Source organism: Clupea harengus, chromosome 14 (assembly GCF_900700415.2).
Source record: "Clupea harengus chromosome 14, Ch_v2.0.2, whole genome shotgun sequence".
Classification (NCBI taxonomy): Eukaryota; Metazoa; Chordata; class Actinopteri; order Clupeiformes; family Clupeidae; genus Clupea; species Clupea harengus.
Genome location: NC_045165.1, coordinates 21,563,113 through 21,579,609, shown reverse-complemented (window position 1 = coordinate 21,579,609; position 16,497 = coordinate 21,563,113). Strand labels below are relative to the sequence as shown.

General features: G+C 46.4%; 2 protein-coding genes across 9 annotated transcripts in view; both read left to right on the top strand.

The window, feature by feature from the left end:
* sobpa (sine oculis binding protein homolog (Drosophila) a) overlaps nucleotides 1–8,111 on the top strand; it is a 44,028-nt gene extending 35,917 nt beyond the window's left edge. For all 5 annotated transcript variants that reach the window (XM_031580202.2, XM_031580204.2, XM_012823719.3 and 2 more), the window contains 2 exons: nucleotides 1,829–3,937; nucleotides 4,879–8,111. In XM_031580202.2, coding sequence (XP_031436062.1) covers nucleotides 1,829–3,922 — 2,094 coding nt within the window. In that variant the 3' untranslated portion in view covers nucleotides 3,923–3,937; nucleotides 4,879–8,111. The remainder of the gene's footprint in view (nucleotides 1–1,828; nucleotides 3,938–4,878) is intronic.
* A 4,572-nt stretch (nucleotides 8,112–12,683) lies between these two features.
* The window catches only part of rock2a (rho-associated, coiled-coil containing protein kinase 2a), a 38,833-nt gene continuing 35,019 nt past the window's right edge, over nucleotides 12,684–16,497 (top strand). For 2 of the 4 annotated variants that reach the window (XM_031580886.2, XM_031580887.2), the window contains exon 1: nucleotides 12,686–13,709. In XM_031580886.2, the coding sequence (XP_031436746.1) occupies nucleotides 13,611–13,709 (99 nt within the window). In that variant the 5' untranslated portion in view covers nucleotides 12,686–13,610. Of the gene's footprint in view, nucleotides 13,710–16,497 lie in introns of all 4 variants that reach the window. The other 2 variants (XM_031580885.2, XM_031580888.2) reach the window with 2 other exon arrangements.

The following is a 16,497-nucleotide window of genomic DNA, read 5'->3' as shown; positions in this document are numbered from 1 at the left end:
GCATATGGGCATATCAGCATGCTAGTTTTGCATTGCGTGTGTGTGTATGTGTGTGTGTGTGTGTGTGTGTGTGTGTGTGTGTGAGAGAGAGAGAGGGAGAGAGAGCATGTCAGTGAGCTAAGTAAGACCCTAATATAGTGCTGTCCCACAGCCCATCAGTATGCAGCAGTGGTGGTGGGTGATGTTTACTGTGATGGATGGATGTCGTTGAGGGTTTTGACAGCTGAAATACTGTCACACACACACTTGCCCCCATACACACACACATACACACATGCACATGGACTCATGCACTACCACCACCACGCCCCCTATACACACACACACAACACACACTCATATTTATATAGACACACACAGAAACATACACACACACATAGACCCATGCACTACCCCCCCCACACACACACACACACACATCGTTTAGGGCCCTGACAGCTGATTAATGCCTTCATTATCTCCTGCGAGGCTCTGACGCTTCCCTTCGACGCCTCAGCGCTAATCTCCCTGCTCCACGCTCGGAAATCAGCTTGCCGGGCCTGCCTCGTCCCCCCCATATCCCACCCCCACCCCCACCCCCACCCCCATAAAGCTGTTCCCCTTCATTCCTGTTCCCATGCGGTACGCCTGAATCAGGGGAAGCTGTGCTTCCAATCTGGAATTTGGCGCCGGAACAGCCGAATGTAGGATTTGTGACTGAGCTTAGAGCCAGAGCAGAAACAACTCCTCTGACTCAAGTGGCTTAGTAACACGAAGGGGGGAGAGAGAGGGAGGGAGGGAGGAGAGGAGAGGAGAGGAGAGGAGAGGAGAGGAGGAAGGGGTGGAACACGAAGAGGGGTGAGGGAGAGAAGAAGATAGAAAAAAAGATTTTTGGACTGATAAGGAGAACGGTTGAAACAAGGCAAGGACAACCAGCAGAAAAAGTCAAATTTCACAATGGTGGTGGGGAGGTCAGAACAAAAAGCTTAATTTCACCACCTGCCACTCAGGATGGTAGGGACCGAGCCCTGACATGGAGAGCAGGGTGGCATAGGGGCTGTTTCTCCAATCCCCGCCAGTGCCATCCCGGTGTAGAGGTCTCATCTACATGCCCCCCCTGTCACCCTGGCTCAGCATCAGCCCCCCACCACAGCCTCAGCACACCCCTCTGGTGCGTGTTTGCATTCAGAGGAGCCCTCTGCTAACTCACTGACAATTACACATGCATGCCCAGGACACACTGCAGGTGACCAGACACATTTTCACTGGCACATACACACGCACACGCACACGCACACGCACACGCACGCGCACGCGCGCACACACACACACACACACACACACACACACACACACACACACACACATGCTCACACACAGACACACAGACACCCACAGTTGCTCCTGGCACAGCCGCAGGGTCAACTGACAGAGCCACAGCTAAAAGGCTTTCCCTTCAAGGGACAATTAGGCATGCAGTTTGAGTGTGTGTGTGTGTGTGTGTGTGTGTGTGTGTGTGTAAGAGAGAGAGAGAGAATGTGGAAAGAGAAAATAAGAGAGAGTGGGTCTATCTGGAATGTCTGGAAAGTTCAAATCGGCATTATATATTTACAAAATAACTCACTGTTAAGCACTTGAGCACTAAAACAATCAAATGAATGAAATATTTTTGCCATTGTCCATATTATGTCTCATTTATTCATAGATGACACTGGTAGTAGAGGTTCATCAGAAAGCTGTAATGTGAATAATAACATAATTATTATTTTGTGGTATGCTGGTCATATTTAGTAATTCTGTACAATCTCTTTCAAAAGTAACTGTCCTTGTTCTTGCATATGTGTCATAGGTGTGTGACTGGTGCAAGCACATTCGCCACACAAAGGAGTACCTGGACTTTGGTGCCGGTGAGAGACGTCTGCAGTTCTGCAGTGCCAAATGTCTGAATCAGTACAAGATGGACATCTTCTACAAGGAGACCCAGGCTGCCCTGCCGGGGGGTCTGTGCAACCCACCCCACGCTGTTGCAGAGGGCAAGAACGAGGGCGGAGCAGGGGTGCAGCTCCTGACCCCCGAGTCGTGGAGCACGCCTCTGAGCGAGCTGCGCCGCAAGGCCCCGTCTCCAGGGGGCGCAACGTCGACCGCCAGGCCCTCCGCGTCGGGATCCCCCTCCGAGCACGGCGCCGTGTGTTCCTCGACATCGTCCTCATCGTCGTCCTCCTCTTCCTCAGCGAAGATTCCCACCCCGCGACCCCCCCACGAAAGCCCCACGGGGCACCCGCATCCACCGCCACCTGTGCCTGGCCTCCACCCGTCGCTCGTGGGCCCGCCCGGCAGCCCCCCAATGGTGATGACGCACCGCGGGCCGGTTCCTCTTAACCTGTTCATGGAGCATCAGATGATGCAGCACATGCGGCCCCCCTTCCACCACCGGCCTCCACACCAGCCCGGCCCAAACAGTCCCTTGTCCAATCCCATGATCCCCGGTATGGCACCTCCTATGCCCTCTCGTAACCTGGGCCCCCCTTCGAGCCCCATGCACCGGCCCATGATGTCCCCACACATGCACCCTTCCTCCAACCCCACGCTGGCTGCGGGGAACCCCGGGATGATGCCTCCTCACCACGGTGCCCATATGCCCGGCCTGCCCTTCCCTCCGGTCAACATGATGCAAGGCGGCCCAATGCACATGCCGCCCATGATGAACTTCGGCTTGCCCTCGCTGTCGCCACTGGTGCCCCCACCCACACTACTGGTGCCCTACCCAGTGATCGTACCTCTGCCCGTGCCTATACCCATCCCAATACCCATCCCTTATACCCCCAAGGCCTCCGAAGACCGGCCCGGCAACGATGGCACTGTGCCAAGCAGACCGACATCAGGGCCCGCAGGTGACTCTAAAGACCCACGGCCTTTCACCCCTAGCTCCTCCAGAGGGGAAGGCGGGGAATCCAAGAAGGGTTCCCCCAGCACGGACACTCTCTGGTCCAGCTATTCGGGCTACGCACTAGGCCCTGACAGGAGCAGGGCGGGGGTGGTGGATCTGACGGTGAAGGCCGAGTACCCAAACGGTGGTGGGGGCATCAGCAGCTTTCACCACTCCCGCTCTAGCTCCCCCGCAGCTCCACCCACGGAGGGCGTGATTGACTTAACCATTAGCCGGCGCCTTCGGCAGCATCTGGTGATTCAGAGGGCGGTGCCCAGCGTGGAGGTGAAGGTGGAGGCTGAGAGCTGTCCGGCAACAGTGAGCGAGGGGGAGGCCCGGCGGCCGGAGCAGGGCAGCGGCGTGGGCCAAGGCGGGGAGGAGAGCGACCGAGAATCAGGCAGCGTGCTGGACTCAGTGGCGCTGCCCTGCGCTGACCCATCCTTCTGTGGAGCCACACCTCCTCCCACTCAGCCAATCACATGCAGCGCCCCTGCCCTCCCTGCCCCGGCCACCCCAGCTGCTGTGGAACTGGGCTCAGCAGCGCCTTGCAACGTGATCGTGAACGGAGGTGGCGCCCCGTCCCTGGAGCCCGCCCGCCGGACGACGCCCGTGGCAGACCAGCGCCCCCTCCTGCCCGAGTCGGCCTCCGCCGAGATGCTGGAGCGCGAAGAGCTGAAGGAGAACAGCTGTGCTGCCGCTGCCGAATGGGACGCAGGTAAGAGGGGCACCGCCGCCGCCACTGCTGCCGCCACCAACGCCGAGGAGGCAGGGGGCACGGGGGTCCCCGGGGATCCCAAATTGGCCGACCCCGGGGCCGTGCCCGACGAGGACCATGCGTATGCAATGCCCTTGTTGCCCAAGGCTGGTTGCGTGATTCAGCCCGTGCCAAAGCCAGCCGATAAGACGGCCACCATCTTGCCCTGCGGCCTGGCCCCCCCGCTGACGGCCGCGGGCCCCCCAGAGATGGAGCCGCCACTGAAGAGGAGGTGCCTGCGCATCCGCAATCAGAACAAGTGATAAGGAGCCGCACAGGTTGGTCTGCTCGCCCCTCCGCCTTTGATTTGCTAAAGAGGAGAGCAGGCTGGGGTGCTTAGGGTTGTTTTATTTCATAAAGCCACGAAATGTCATGCCATGTCATTGTCTGATTCTTCAAAACACAATGTGTTTGTTCTCATGTCGCCTTACGTAGTGGTTCTAGTAGGGAACTATGCTCTGATGTCACCCTATCCTTTTGGTGTACAGAGACATTGATACGTACGCTGTTTGCTCAACTCCAGCAGAATATTGAGAGTGTTCAGTTTATTCATATGCTTTTTTGATATCTGAGGTCAATAATCCCTACGATCAAAAATATACAAGTAATCACTATAATGTACATGTTCTGATTGTGGACTGTGTGACTGTGGATTTTGCATTGTTGGTTTAGGAAAACAAAGCATATTTTAAAAATGCATGAGTTCGGTATGTAGTAAAAGCACCATTCATTCTGACCACCTGTTGTACGACAACACGAATGCTGGGATCAGCTGTTGACAATGCCTGATTAATAACACATGTATCATGAATAAAACATGTCTACAATGTCGCTGCCAGTAAAAAAAAAAAGAGAACAGGTTGACGATGTACATCTGGATCTGCACACTAAGTCAGAGTCATATCATTACAAGGTTATGAATTTTCAACATATAACTGAATTATTAATTAGGTTGTACATCGCTGCGGGCACATTAATTGAATTTAGCTTGACTGATTAAATAGATGTGCTCAGTCAAATAATCTTTTAAGGAACACTTTACTGGGCTTTTTAGAGGCATAACAATCATTTAACCCCTTTATATGTTTATGTAATTGCAACAGTATTGTGAGGCAGCATTTCAGAGCCCATTCTACTCAATCGATTCGATTATTCATCCTTGGTCTTTTATTCTCTCTCTCTCTTTGTCTGTCTCTGGATCTGTTCATCTTCTCCTCAGCTCTGACAGATGGCAGCCAACAGTCAACGTGATGAGGAAAGTCCCTTAGCAGCCACCAGCCGTTTGCCCCTCACCATCACATCCAGCCACGACACGACCAACCCTCCCAACACTACGACACACAGCTGCCCACAGTGGGCTCCCCTGCTCCCCCCCAGTCTGCACAGACTGACAGCATGTCGCTGTCACTGATGACATTGAGCCTTCACGTAGGGCCCCACCAGGGATGCCAGAATCCTCTTCTCACATTTCTCACATTAGAGACATTCCTTTTTAGATGCCCCCCCCCCCCCCCAATCCCCATCTGAGACGTGATCCTCCACAGCCAGAGAGCCCACAGCGTCCCAAAATACAGGGCTTGAGACTGTGGTATGCTAAAGCAGCGTCTGCTCAGGCCTTCACTCTTTACCTGCAATCCCAGCTTCACTGGAACATCGATGATGGACGCCATTTGATTGTGTCTGAAAAACAGGGTTGTGTGTGTGTGTGTGTGTGTGTGTGTGTGTGTGTGTGTGTACGTCCAGCGAAAGACGCGTGGGCTTCATCCCAATGCGCGGAGTCTGTCATCAGTGGCTAGGCCTTAGGGGGGTTCCTGCTGAGGAAGAGGTCGCTGGAGATTTGCTGTACTGCACTGTGTTGTGGACTGACTGAGCGCCAAGAGGACATGGCCAGAGCGCCACGAGAACATGGCCCATCCCTCCCCTCTCTGTCTCTCTTTCTCTTTTTCTTCCTTTTTTCTCGTTCTCTTTCTCTTTCTCTGTTTTAACCCAACCTCCTCACACCCTTCACCCTCTCTTGGCCCCTAATGGAAGCAGAGCTGATGTTTATGAATTGGCGTACTGAAAAAAAAAGAGGAAGAGAAAAAAAAGAGAGGAACTCCTGGAAGGTGTAAAACAATCATGGGGGAATGTTTTTCTTGTTAAAAAAATGAGAAGGTGAAGACGAGGAGATGAAATTTCATCCTCATGTCCTGTCAGTGTTTTTCCTCTGGCTGAGCGACAAGGGGGAGCCAGGGACTCTCTCCGCCTTGCTCCTCTCAGTATGGACAGAACCAGAGGGAGAACATGGTGGTTGGGAAGGGGAGAAAATGGAGAGCACGGTACTGTTGGACTGTTTTTTTTTTACGATTTTCAAGCAGCGAGAGGATGTGCAATGGAGTATTGGCTCACTGATTCATGGACAAACAGGGTAGAGACCTCACCAGCATAAACCTGGGGTTTGGGGACACGGGTGCCAAATTCTGCCATTGGCCACCCCTGGGTAGCAGTTCCGGTTCCATTCCACAGTTTATGCAGCAGCAGGTTTGGGGCGCTAGGCAACCTCCACCAACAAACCCAGACCATCGTTGTGCCATCATGTTAAGACTGAAGTGTGGAGAGGTCCTGCAGCAAGTTGGATTTTGTGGGCTGCTCTGATCAGAACTTATTGCTGTTTTAGTCATGAAAAACGAACCACCAATCAGGTCCACTGATTGCTCCATTAGTAGCGGTAAAGACAAGACCGGACAGAGTTGAAAACTCCGTTCTCCTTTCATAAATGAGTCCCATGTACAGGGGTCCTGAGACCGACTTTTATGTTCAAGAGAGATTTGCGTGCCATCTCTAAGATGGCTCAAAACAATCTATGGTGGGCCAGCACCTACAATTATACAGGAATTTGTAGACACACGTGAATCAAAAATGACTGACACCTCTGTGCTGGGGCTAATCTGAAATCTTTGTTGTGAAATCATTTGTTAGGGTTGCACTACTGAAAATCAAGTAATAGGTCAATCAGAATCAGGCAGCCAATGAACACCTGAACAGGGGGGTGGTGCTGAGGAAATGCCCTGAATCAAAGGTAACACTTCTATCCTTACATCTATGCAGTGCTAAATTCTCAGCCTAAGGTTTTTTTTTTTTTTGTTCAATGTGTCATTGACTTTCCTGTTATGCAAATGGAAAAGTTGTCTTTTTTAGAGAGTTTACTCATTTTTGAGTATAATTTGTGAGGACAACCCTTGTGCTTAAATTACATGTCCTTTTCAAGCACTGGAGTACACCAGTGTGGCCCAAGAGATTTTAGATGCCAAGTACTTGTCACCAAGATTTACTCTGAGCCCACAGGAAGTCGAGCAGCCAAGCTGATATACAATACATATTGTATCTGCAGACCAACAAACCACTAGTGTTATAATTTCGCACTCGAGCACATCCGTAATACAGTTGACTTTCAATGACTGTGTGCGGAAATGGAAATTTGATCTCAAGCGTGTGTGCGTCCTTGCCACACTGCCAAAAAAGTGAGCTGTCTCCTAAAGCCAAATCCTTCAAAATGTAAAGGTAGGGTCAATAAACAGAAAGAATGTTTGAAACACTTCATCCATGCCAAAACATGACATGTAGAGGACTACAATTAGAAGCTGAGTCATGCACACGTTTGCCACACAGTTCATGAAAAAAAGTTGAAATAGTCAGATGTATGGATACTAGCATCTAATCAGAAAAAAGGGAAAGAAATACTTATACAATAAAGTTGAGATTTCTTCTGCTAGTGTGGGATTTCCTGCAAAATCCAGAGCTCTCACTGTATATGTGCCAGATTTCCCCCCCCTAATTTCATACAAAAAAAGTCCCTCTGCTCTGATTTTCATGTTCTTTTCAATCTGTCTCACCAAAGTTGAGCAGAAATCTCCCCCCTGCTCCCCGCCACTCTCACAGACCGCTGCTTCTCCCTCTTGCTCGTTTTTTTTCTTTTCTCTCCCACCCCACTCCTGGACGCTACACAAAGGGAGGTGTAATCTCACTCCATCCCCCTTACCTCTTTCCTGAGGAATTTGGTTTCACGTTAAATGTTTTTCTTTTCTCTTTTTTTCCGAAAAGAATGCTCAGAGGTCTAATTGTTACACGTTTCAACTGGCTTCTCATCTCCATTTTACATTGGACCCTATGTCAGTCTGCAGGGAGTTAGTTTACTGGAAAGCTCCTAACTTTCCTCCTTTTTTTTGTATACCCCTTAGTAGCACTCTTTAAATGTCAATAGAAAGTTCAAATTTATCTCAACCCCTACCACAAGTGTTCGTAAACAAACACACAAACATTCACGACCCGTACCTTATGCACACAGAGGCATATTCACATGTATGGGCAATGGCAACACACATGATCAATGCATGATAGGTCAAAAGTAGTGGGTCCGAGGGGCTCCACTCCTCCCTCTCTGCTTCCCTCTCTCTCTCTCTCTCTCTCTCTCTCTCTCCCTCTCTCGCTCCCTCTCCCTCTCTCTCTCTCTCTCTCTCTCTCTCTCTCTCTCTCTCTCCCTCTCTCTCGCTCTCTCGTACTCAGTCCCAGTGTTTGTCTGTCTTTATGTCCGCCAAGCCAGTGGAACCAGACACCAGTGTTCAGATTAGAGACTGTTGACTCAGAGAGCGCGCTGCAACCCAACCTGGCCCGTGTTGATGGTCAGGCATTTCAGAGTTGGTTCACTCACGCCAAGAGTGGGATCGAGTGTCCCTCTAATTAATGCCTCAGATTTCTTCTGTTTCTTTTTTGCTCATTTGTCTTCGTGATTTTTCCAGATTCAAGCCCTTAAACGGTCCGGGGGCTCCTTCTCCCAGACACACCAGCGAGCACGTACAGTACTGTACACCAGTGCACATGCACTTAATATCCTGCTAAGGACATTGTGTGAACATATACTCAGACCACACACACACACACACACACACACACATACACACACACTACACTACTCCCGCACACTGTCTCTCTCTCTCTCACACACACACACACATAGACACACAATACATGTATAGAAAGACATTCAATCTCTATATGTAAATAAATGGCAGAAGCACACACACTTGCCCACAGTGCTCAGGGAAACACACATGTCTCCTGGACTGAGGAAAATTGTTTATTTTTTTTCAATTGATTGGATATCCTGATTCTCAGCTGTCATGTCTACCCTTATCATGTTACCATGACTCCTCTTGTAAAGGTACTGTTTAGTTTTTTTTCCTGAGGGGGCAGTGGTGTGACAGATATGATGGAAAGCCCGATAAGCTCTAAACACACACACACACCAGACGCACGCAGACACACACAGCCAAATTGTACTAATAGTTATAACCTTACAAAAAGAGATATGTTTCTAAACACACACATTCACTGTAATTCACTCATCAAGGGCCACCCATTCACTCTCAACCTTTTCAAGCCAGCAGTTATATCAAAGGCTGACAAGAAGGCCATTCTTCACTCACAAGTGCATAAGTGCACCCAAACATTTCAATAGCTCTCAGGTCTGGGTGTAAGCTCAGAGATACTGAAATATGATTTTCATTTCTCAGTGTGCATGTCTGTGCGACCTTGCTGGTGTAACCGTAGCCGGGGAGACGGTTTGAGACAGATATAGCGATGAAACTAGAAACTGTTGTAGTGACTGCGGTTCCTGACAGACGTGGGAGACTGTGGGAGACAATGACACCAGCTTTTGTCGTGTGGCAGAAATGTCTCTGTGTGTGTGTGTGTGTGTGTGTGTACGTGTGTTTGTATGTGTGTGTGTGTGTGTGTGTGACTGTGTGGCTAACCTGACCGCAGACTGACACTGTCCTTGACAGATAGTGAGAGTTACTCCACAACTGACATTCTCCCCCTTCGTGCTCATGCTGCTGATTCATGCTTTAGACTTGTGCTGCATAACATTTGAATCACACTTGGTGCTCGTCCATGTCACATTCATAAAAAGAGCTCAAATAAGGTTACCCCCTGATGTCCCTGAAGAAAGATCTGAAGCACATCACAGATTAGCCAGGTCTCTGGTCTTACAGCAGGACTACAAGTAGATAAGTTGGAAACACCTCATATTGCGAAAAGGCAACAAGCTAAAGCAAATCAGTCCTCTTAGACTGTGGCCGTTGGTAAAGAGTGAGGTAACATGGCAACATCTCCAGCAGGTGTCAGTGTGGTTATCTTCTATGTTTAAACAACAAGTTATGCCCAAAGAGAAAGAAGTGATTGTAAAACACTGGACACTGTATAACAAGACATACTAGAGACATTGGCAGAGGGGTTGTTCGTGTTATGCAGTGGGAATCCCAAATACATCTGAGAGCCACAAGCCAGAGCTCATACACATCATATGGGTTGGATCTCATAACCTACAGTATGCGAGTGCACATCAATGAATGAGTTAATGATAGGGCCAAATGTGTCAATGTCAAAATGTACAAATGCATATCTTTCCAAGTCTGTAATGAGGGAAAACCTATGCTTACCCCTTTCACACATATGCACATACACATAAACATACACAAACACACATATGTTACAACACATAGAGACAAAATAACAATACCAGCACTACCAGTTATATTCTCATCTTAGAACAGCGTTTTGGAAGCATACAGTGCGTCTGGCCATTATTAACTTCATAGCACCACTGTAGTGTCACCTGGTGATTAGTAGTCCTAGCTGTGGATGCATCTGATAGTGAAGCCAACAGTTGTTCATGCTGTTGGTATGGGACTCTATTAGGCATGGGGCAGAGAGGGGGAGCAACCTTGTAACTTGTTCAGTGAGAGAGGATGACTACAGAAACAGCCAGAATTATGCAATGACAACTTCCTACTCTTCAAGTGTGAGGCATTCGTGAAAATCAACAATAACAAAAAAGACAACTTAACATTTTTAATGTTTTAATGTTACTTTTCAACGGTGAAAAACAGAAAAAGCTGCCTTAAATCTTGCTTGTGCGCTCCATAGGTCAGACAATGATGAAGATGCTTGCTTGTTTAAAATCCCACTTTGTAAAAAACAAAACTTACAAAAAAAATCAAAACAACTTTATTATCTTGCTAGTGTTGATGTATAGATGCTTTTCTGTGACTTGTATGAATCCCCAGATTTTGCTAAGTCTATCTACCCAGCTCCACCCCGCCCCTCCTTCCCCCCACACTTCCTTCCACTGTACATTGACCTTGTGGTGAATTCTCAACTTTTTTGTGTACTTGCAGAACATTTTATAGTATTATTTATTATTGACAAGTGTTTGCATTTGCAAATGATTAAAGAGAGAGAGGTTCTTGGGACAGCACATTTCGCTGCAACATAGTTGCCCAGTGAAGAGTGTGTCTGTTCTTTTCTAATTTAAAGGGAGAAAACAGCTTGATTAGCGAAAAGAAAAAAAAAAGAAAAACTCTTGTCTTTTTATTATGAAGTTGTTATAAAACTTGTTGCCAAGATTTGCTTTACAATGTATCATTTTTTTTGTGTTGTAACAGTATTTGTTTTACCCGGTGAATTGCTTATTAAAAATAATAAATAGAGGCCCACACCAACTATCCATCTCTGTGTTTTTGTCTTTATAATTCCAATGCCAATTGAAGACTGCTGATTCCTGTTGAATACAGCCTGTGGTGTTCTGATTTCTTACATGTTTATAAATGGGGGAAATGTAGATTCCTGAAGCATTAGAATAATTTTTTTCACCGAACTTTACTCAGAATCAGAATCAGAAACTATTTTTCTGCACGTTTACACCTAGAATTTTCTATGGTACATTGGTGCAAACAATACACTTACACAATAAACAATAAACAATAAACATGTTAAGTACTTTTACAAACCGCAGTAAACTGAATGTAAAAGTGCTTCAAATTGAAGGCTCCTGTTAGGTTGGCAGTTCCAAACATGTCCCATGAAGACCTCCACATAACTCGACTCCACAAGATCTTATGAGTAGCTGTAATACTTTTTATATTAATGTATACATGGGTCTCGCATAAGCAAACTGATGGAAATTATATGCATAGCAAATTCAGTTTGTTCTATGACGTGAATACCAGTCGTTGACTGCGTGGCAATGTCGTTGGAAATGTATTTATCATTGTATTACAAATCAGCATTTGGTTAATCACATAATTTCTGCCTGGACCATAAATGATTAACTTCACAGGATTTCTGTTCGAACGCAACTCACTACCTAAAAAAAGGCCTCTTGTACTTTAAGAGGGCGTCCTCTATTGGAGAAGAGAATATGAGAGCAAAGCAAGCAATACTATGTTATTTGTCTTAAAACCCACAAGAGGTCACTAGTGTACCGCACAAGGTTACCTTACCGTTTATTGCATTGAGGTGAATTAAGCAGTCAGGTCTAAAGCTTGTTTTAAAATGTCACGGGTGTCTTGCCGCGCATTTAATCTACCATGTTGTAATTTAATGTGAAGTACTGAATGTAAACAAGTTACCATTGGTAATAAAAATTTCGTGTGAAAGGCTACTGAGATCTGGTGAATTCAGACCTCATACCCTATCTGTTTAAATCTTCTTTTACCTACACCAGAATTGCTTATCATAAGCCTTGTCAGGTCATTTGGGGGCCCCATCGAGTAGGCAATGTGGTGTTCGTTTGAGCTGGCAACTGATCAATAAAACTTTAGGATAACAAGTCATTCGACTTTTAGACACATTAATGACTTTAATGGATATCAGTTCAGACCCGTGGATTCTTGGAAACAAATCATTTACATTAGTTACAACATCGATTGTATATAGCTTAGTCTACATGCAGTCATTGAGCTGCTTTATGCTTTCTGAGCCGAGCTGAACAAAAAAATTCATATTTGAAAAATATATATTTTTATAATGATAAGTGCGCAGGGTACCTGACCCACGATGGAACATTGTCAAATAGAAAAAAAATCGATGTCTTTTTATGGCCTAATTGTGTTTGAGCTGTTTCGTGTGTAGGCTGCCAGACTAACCTACTTATTTCCGGGTTTCCTTAAACTAGAGTGGGTTTGCATTAATACATCCTCATTCATCGTGTGCAAAGGCTGTACTGTGGCTGTTTAAATGTTCTTTTGGAAGCGTAGTCTTCTTTTCCCTTTTGAAGCATTCAGCTGTTTAGGTAATCAGCGACTGTTGAGCGGGGAATGAGTTGATTCAAACATTGCCGCCGGACATTCTTGCCTTCTTACTACACTGGTGGATCTAAGCAGTAGAGAAGGCTCATGGGTAAAAGAGGCAGCGTCTGTGTGTTGATGTCAGAGGAAAGAGAACGCAAGCAACAGGAGCCGCAAGGAATCGCTATGGAGAACCGATGGTGGAAGTAAGCTCCTCCAACTCTTGAGATGAGGACAGACTTTACGAAAGGTTTTGGGGAAACACGATAGGGCAGCCGGCGGTGGAGCGTTTTTCATTTGCGTTACAGTGTTATTTTGATGTTAATTCATCGTTATTGTGCTGGCGATGTTGCGGGTGGAGTTGGCACTTTACATGGACGGAGGGAAAACGCCTGGGTTTTGAATACCAGGGACTGTGTATGAACGGCACATTTTTTAAATTTAGGCGCAAGCAGTGCGAAGCGTCGAAAAAAGGAGGGGAGGGGGATAAGAAAACGCCCTGTTGCTGAATCCCCTCAAAATCAAAACTTTATCGCGCCATCAAAGATACAAGACCACTCTTTTTGAGAATGGAAGGGGAAGTTTGATGTCATCGGACTGAAAACAAACAAGGCGTAGATCAGTAAAGAAGTTTGTGGAGTGACCCCACACTATTGTGGATTATTTTTGTCTTTTATTGTGGGCACTACGAGTCGGAGGCTATTTCAGAGGGCGGTGAGTCGGAGCCTGTCTAGGCCCACGGCCATTGCCCAAGAAGTACAATTAATATTTTTTTAATGTGAACGTAAGTAGTTCCAAGCCCGTTAGATATTTGCATTCCTTACGAACGGTTGCATTACTATTTAAAATGTCGTTCGGAGCTGAGAGAAGGATGGAAAACCGGTTGCTAAAACTGGAAGGCATGATCAGAGACCCCAGGTCGGCGGTTAATTTGGAAAGTTTACTGGTAAGTTTGTGGTTATGTATATTTCATGAAGCGAGTTGTTTTGTTGCCTGGTATCGCTGGTATCGCCTTGAAGCTGTTGCTACATGTTTGCTTGTTTGTATCCCACTCTCGAATGCAACGTCAATAAAATGTAACATTTTTTCTTTAATGTGACAGAAATTGCACATGGAAGTGTTTTGTCTGTGAGGCTATGTGAAGATTATTACTTCCTCATTTAACTACTGTCAACAGTAGTCCATCAAAAGCCCGCTTGTCATAATATACTGTAGTTTATGCTTCTTGCCTGTCTGATTTAAATTATTCTCTTGAATTCATACAGTTTGCCAGTATCCCCCCCCCCCAGATTGTTAAGGAAATGTATTTACATTTGTCTCTAAAGTAGCATTTCAATGTATAGAAGGCAACAGGTAAATTATGGGAAAATGACTAAACCCAGCCTTTCTTGACAATTTTCCTTTACAGAAGTTCAGCAACAATGCTTTAGTTGAATTGTTATTACAGTACCTGGGCGTTGAAGCATGTTAGTTGCTGTTCTTTCTGTGTGAATTTTGGTAATGTAGATGAATTCTGGGATTGTGGATTTCTGTTAACCAGCATGTTGCACCTACATCATGACACGCAGACTCATTCAAGTTGATTTCTGGCAGATGCAAGGAATGTGGCCATTATTGCCATTATCACTGTTGAACATGTCTTTGTGGACATCCCACCCACCCCCCTTTCTTTGTCAAGTGGATGTGTTTCAGCCCTACGTGTGGACATGAAGCGAGCTGATGTGGGTGAAGTGTGTGAAGAGCCCCCTTTTTGCAGTGAGCAAAAGAATGTGTGTTTATTTCCTGAAAATGAGTGGGAGAGGTTTGAGCAGGATTGATGCTGTGGTCAGAAGCGGAGTGGGAAGTCGCACGTGGGAGGGAACAGGCTGGGTGCTTGGGCCGCTCTCCCATCCACAGCCATTTATAGCCAGTCCCCTGCTGTCGTCACCTCGGCCGGAGATAGTGGAGGTTGGTGACTGTACGCAGCACAGGGGCCGCGGAGAGCACTGAGATCCGTCTGGGTGAAGGGAGCTCTCTGGACTCAAGCAGCTCAGGAAGAGGCGCTCTGGGATGCGGACATTCAAGCACACTTACTCACTCACACATTCACACTTGGTATGCTGTCCTACTCATACTCCCTCGGACACTCTCTCCATCTCACGCACACACTCACACACACACACACACACACACACACACACACACAGAAAAAAACACATACACACACACTCTTACAGTTTCTTATTAACTTTGAAGCAATCTGATTCAACTCCGTGATCCTGGATAATGCCCTTGTTTCCCTGTCAGTGAAACGGACCTCAAGCCTGTTTATTTCCCCTCATTGATTCATTTCACAGCTCGTCAGATTCATGTTGATAATTTGCGCTCAGTGGATGTGGAGATTAGTTTCACCTGTTGCATGCAACGTGGTTTTTCTCCAAATGTCTGGCTCTTAATACGCTGAGTTTACAGCCTCCCAGCATGTTTATGTGTTATTATGGGGGGAAACGATCAACATTTGCCAATAGGTAGCTCAATGCTTCTGTTATAAATTACCAAATTAAATCTACTCAAGACACCAGAAGTTCTTGTAATAGTACAGCAAGACGAACCTGATCCAAGTGTTCTCCGCCATAACAGACGTATCGCATGCACTTCTCATCAACTGAGGCTGTCATCACCGTGTAGAGGCTATATAAGCTGTATAGTTCCCTCTAGCTTTCCACATCAAGTTCAAGTCCATGATGCTAGCTTACATGACCGCCAACAGACTCGGCCTGCACCTACATCTTTTTGTCTCCCCCTTCCTGATCTATTCGCCATCTTGCTTGGTGTGATCTGTGAGTGACCAACATCGGGTGCCGACCCTGAATGGTAGCACAAGGTCTCAGTCCAGACTGAATGCAAATATGGCCGTGTGGTACAATAACACTTAGCTGTTAGCTTATGTTTTAATATCCACTTAATCTATAAATCACCTCAGATGAAATAATGTATCACATGTTTCTGTTTGCAGACAGTGGGCTGCTTTGAAAGGACCCATAATGTTAATGGATGTTAGACAAGGTGGCTGTTGGAGATCTCAGTTAGTGTAAGGAATTCTTCATGCATGTTCCATTGTGGTCAATTAAAGTAACACTATGCAATAATTTGACACTTTTTGAGGTATGGTTTTATAGGCAGATAGTTTTGGTACCATCCTCAAATTCATTTTGATAGCATATGGTCATGTGAAGGACAGATAAACACCTGTGTCTTCCCAACTAGCCATCCAGGAAAGGCCCTATGTAGTTCTGTGTTGCGAACACGCTGCAAAAATGGAAGAAAAGCTTTCACAGCATGACATTGCCAGCTATACTGGCAAAAGACACCAGTTAGTGTGTTGGCAAGCTTATATTAGTGTCATCTGGGCTGTTGGTGGTGTTTGCAAGGTTTTTGCATACCTTTTAGGTAGTTAGCTTGCTAGTTTTGAAACAGAACTCCTTATTGCTGCCTTAACACCACATATTGAACTATATACGTGTTATGAGGAGCAGTAGCCTTTAAGTAGTATTAAACCTTTGTGGTTTCAGAATGTTGATGGTCTAAATAGATAGAAGCCCAGCTGTTAGTGATCAAAAGAATTCTGGAACAAGCCACTGCCAAGTAATTAGTCTGAATTGTCTGCATGTCCAATTCCGGCTATTATCCTCTAAATAGCTGCATGTCTTGTTGACGTTTGGCCTCTTGTCAGATTATGCAATCTAAAGGAGAAC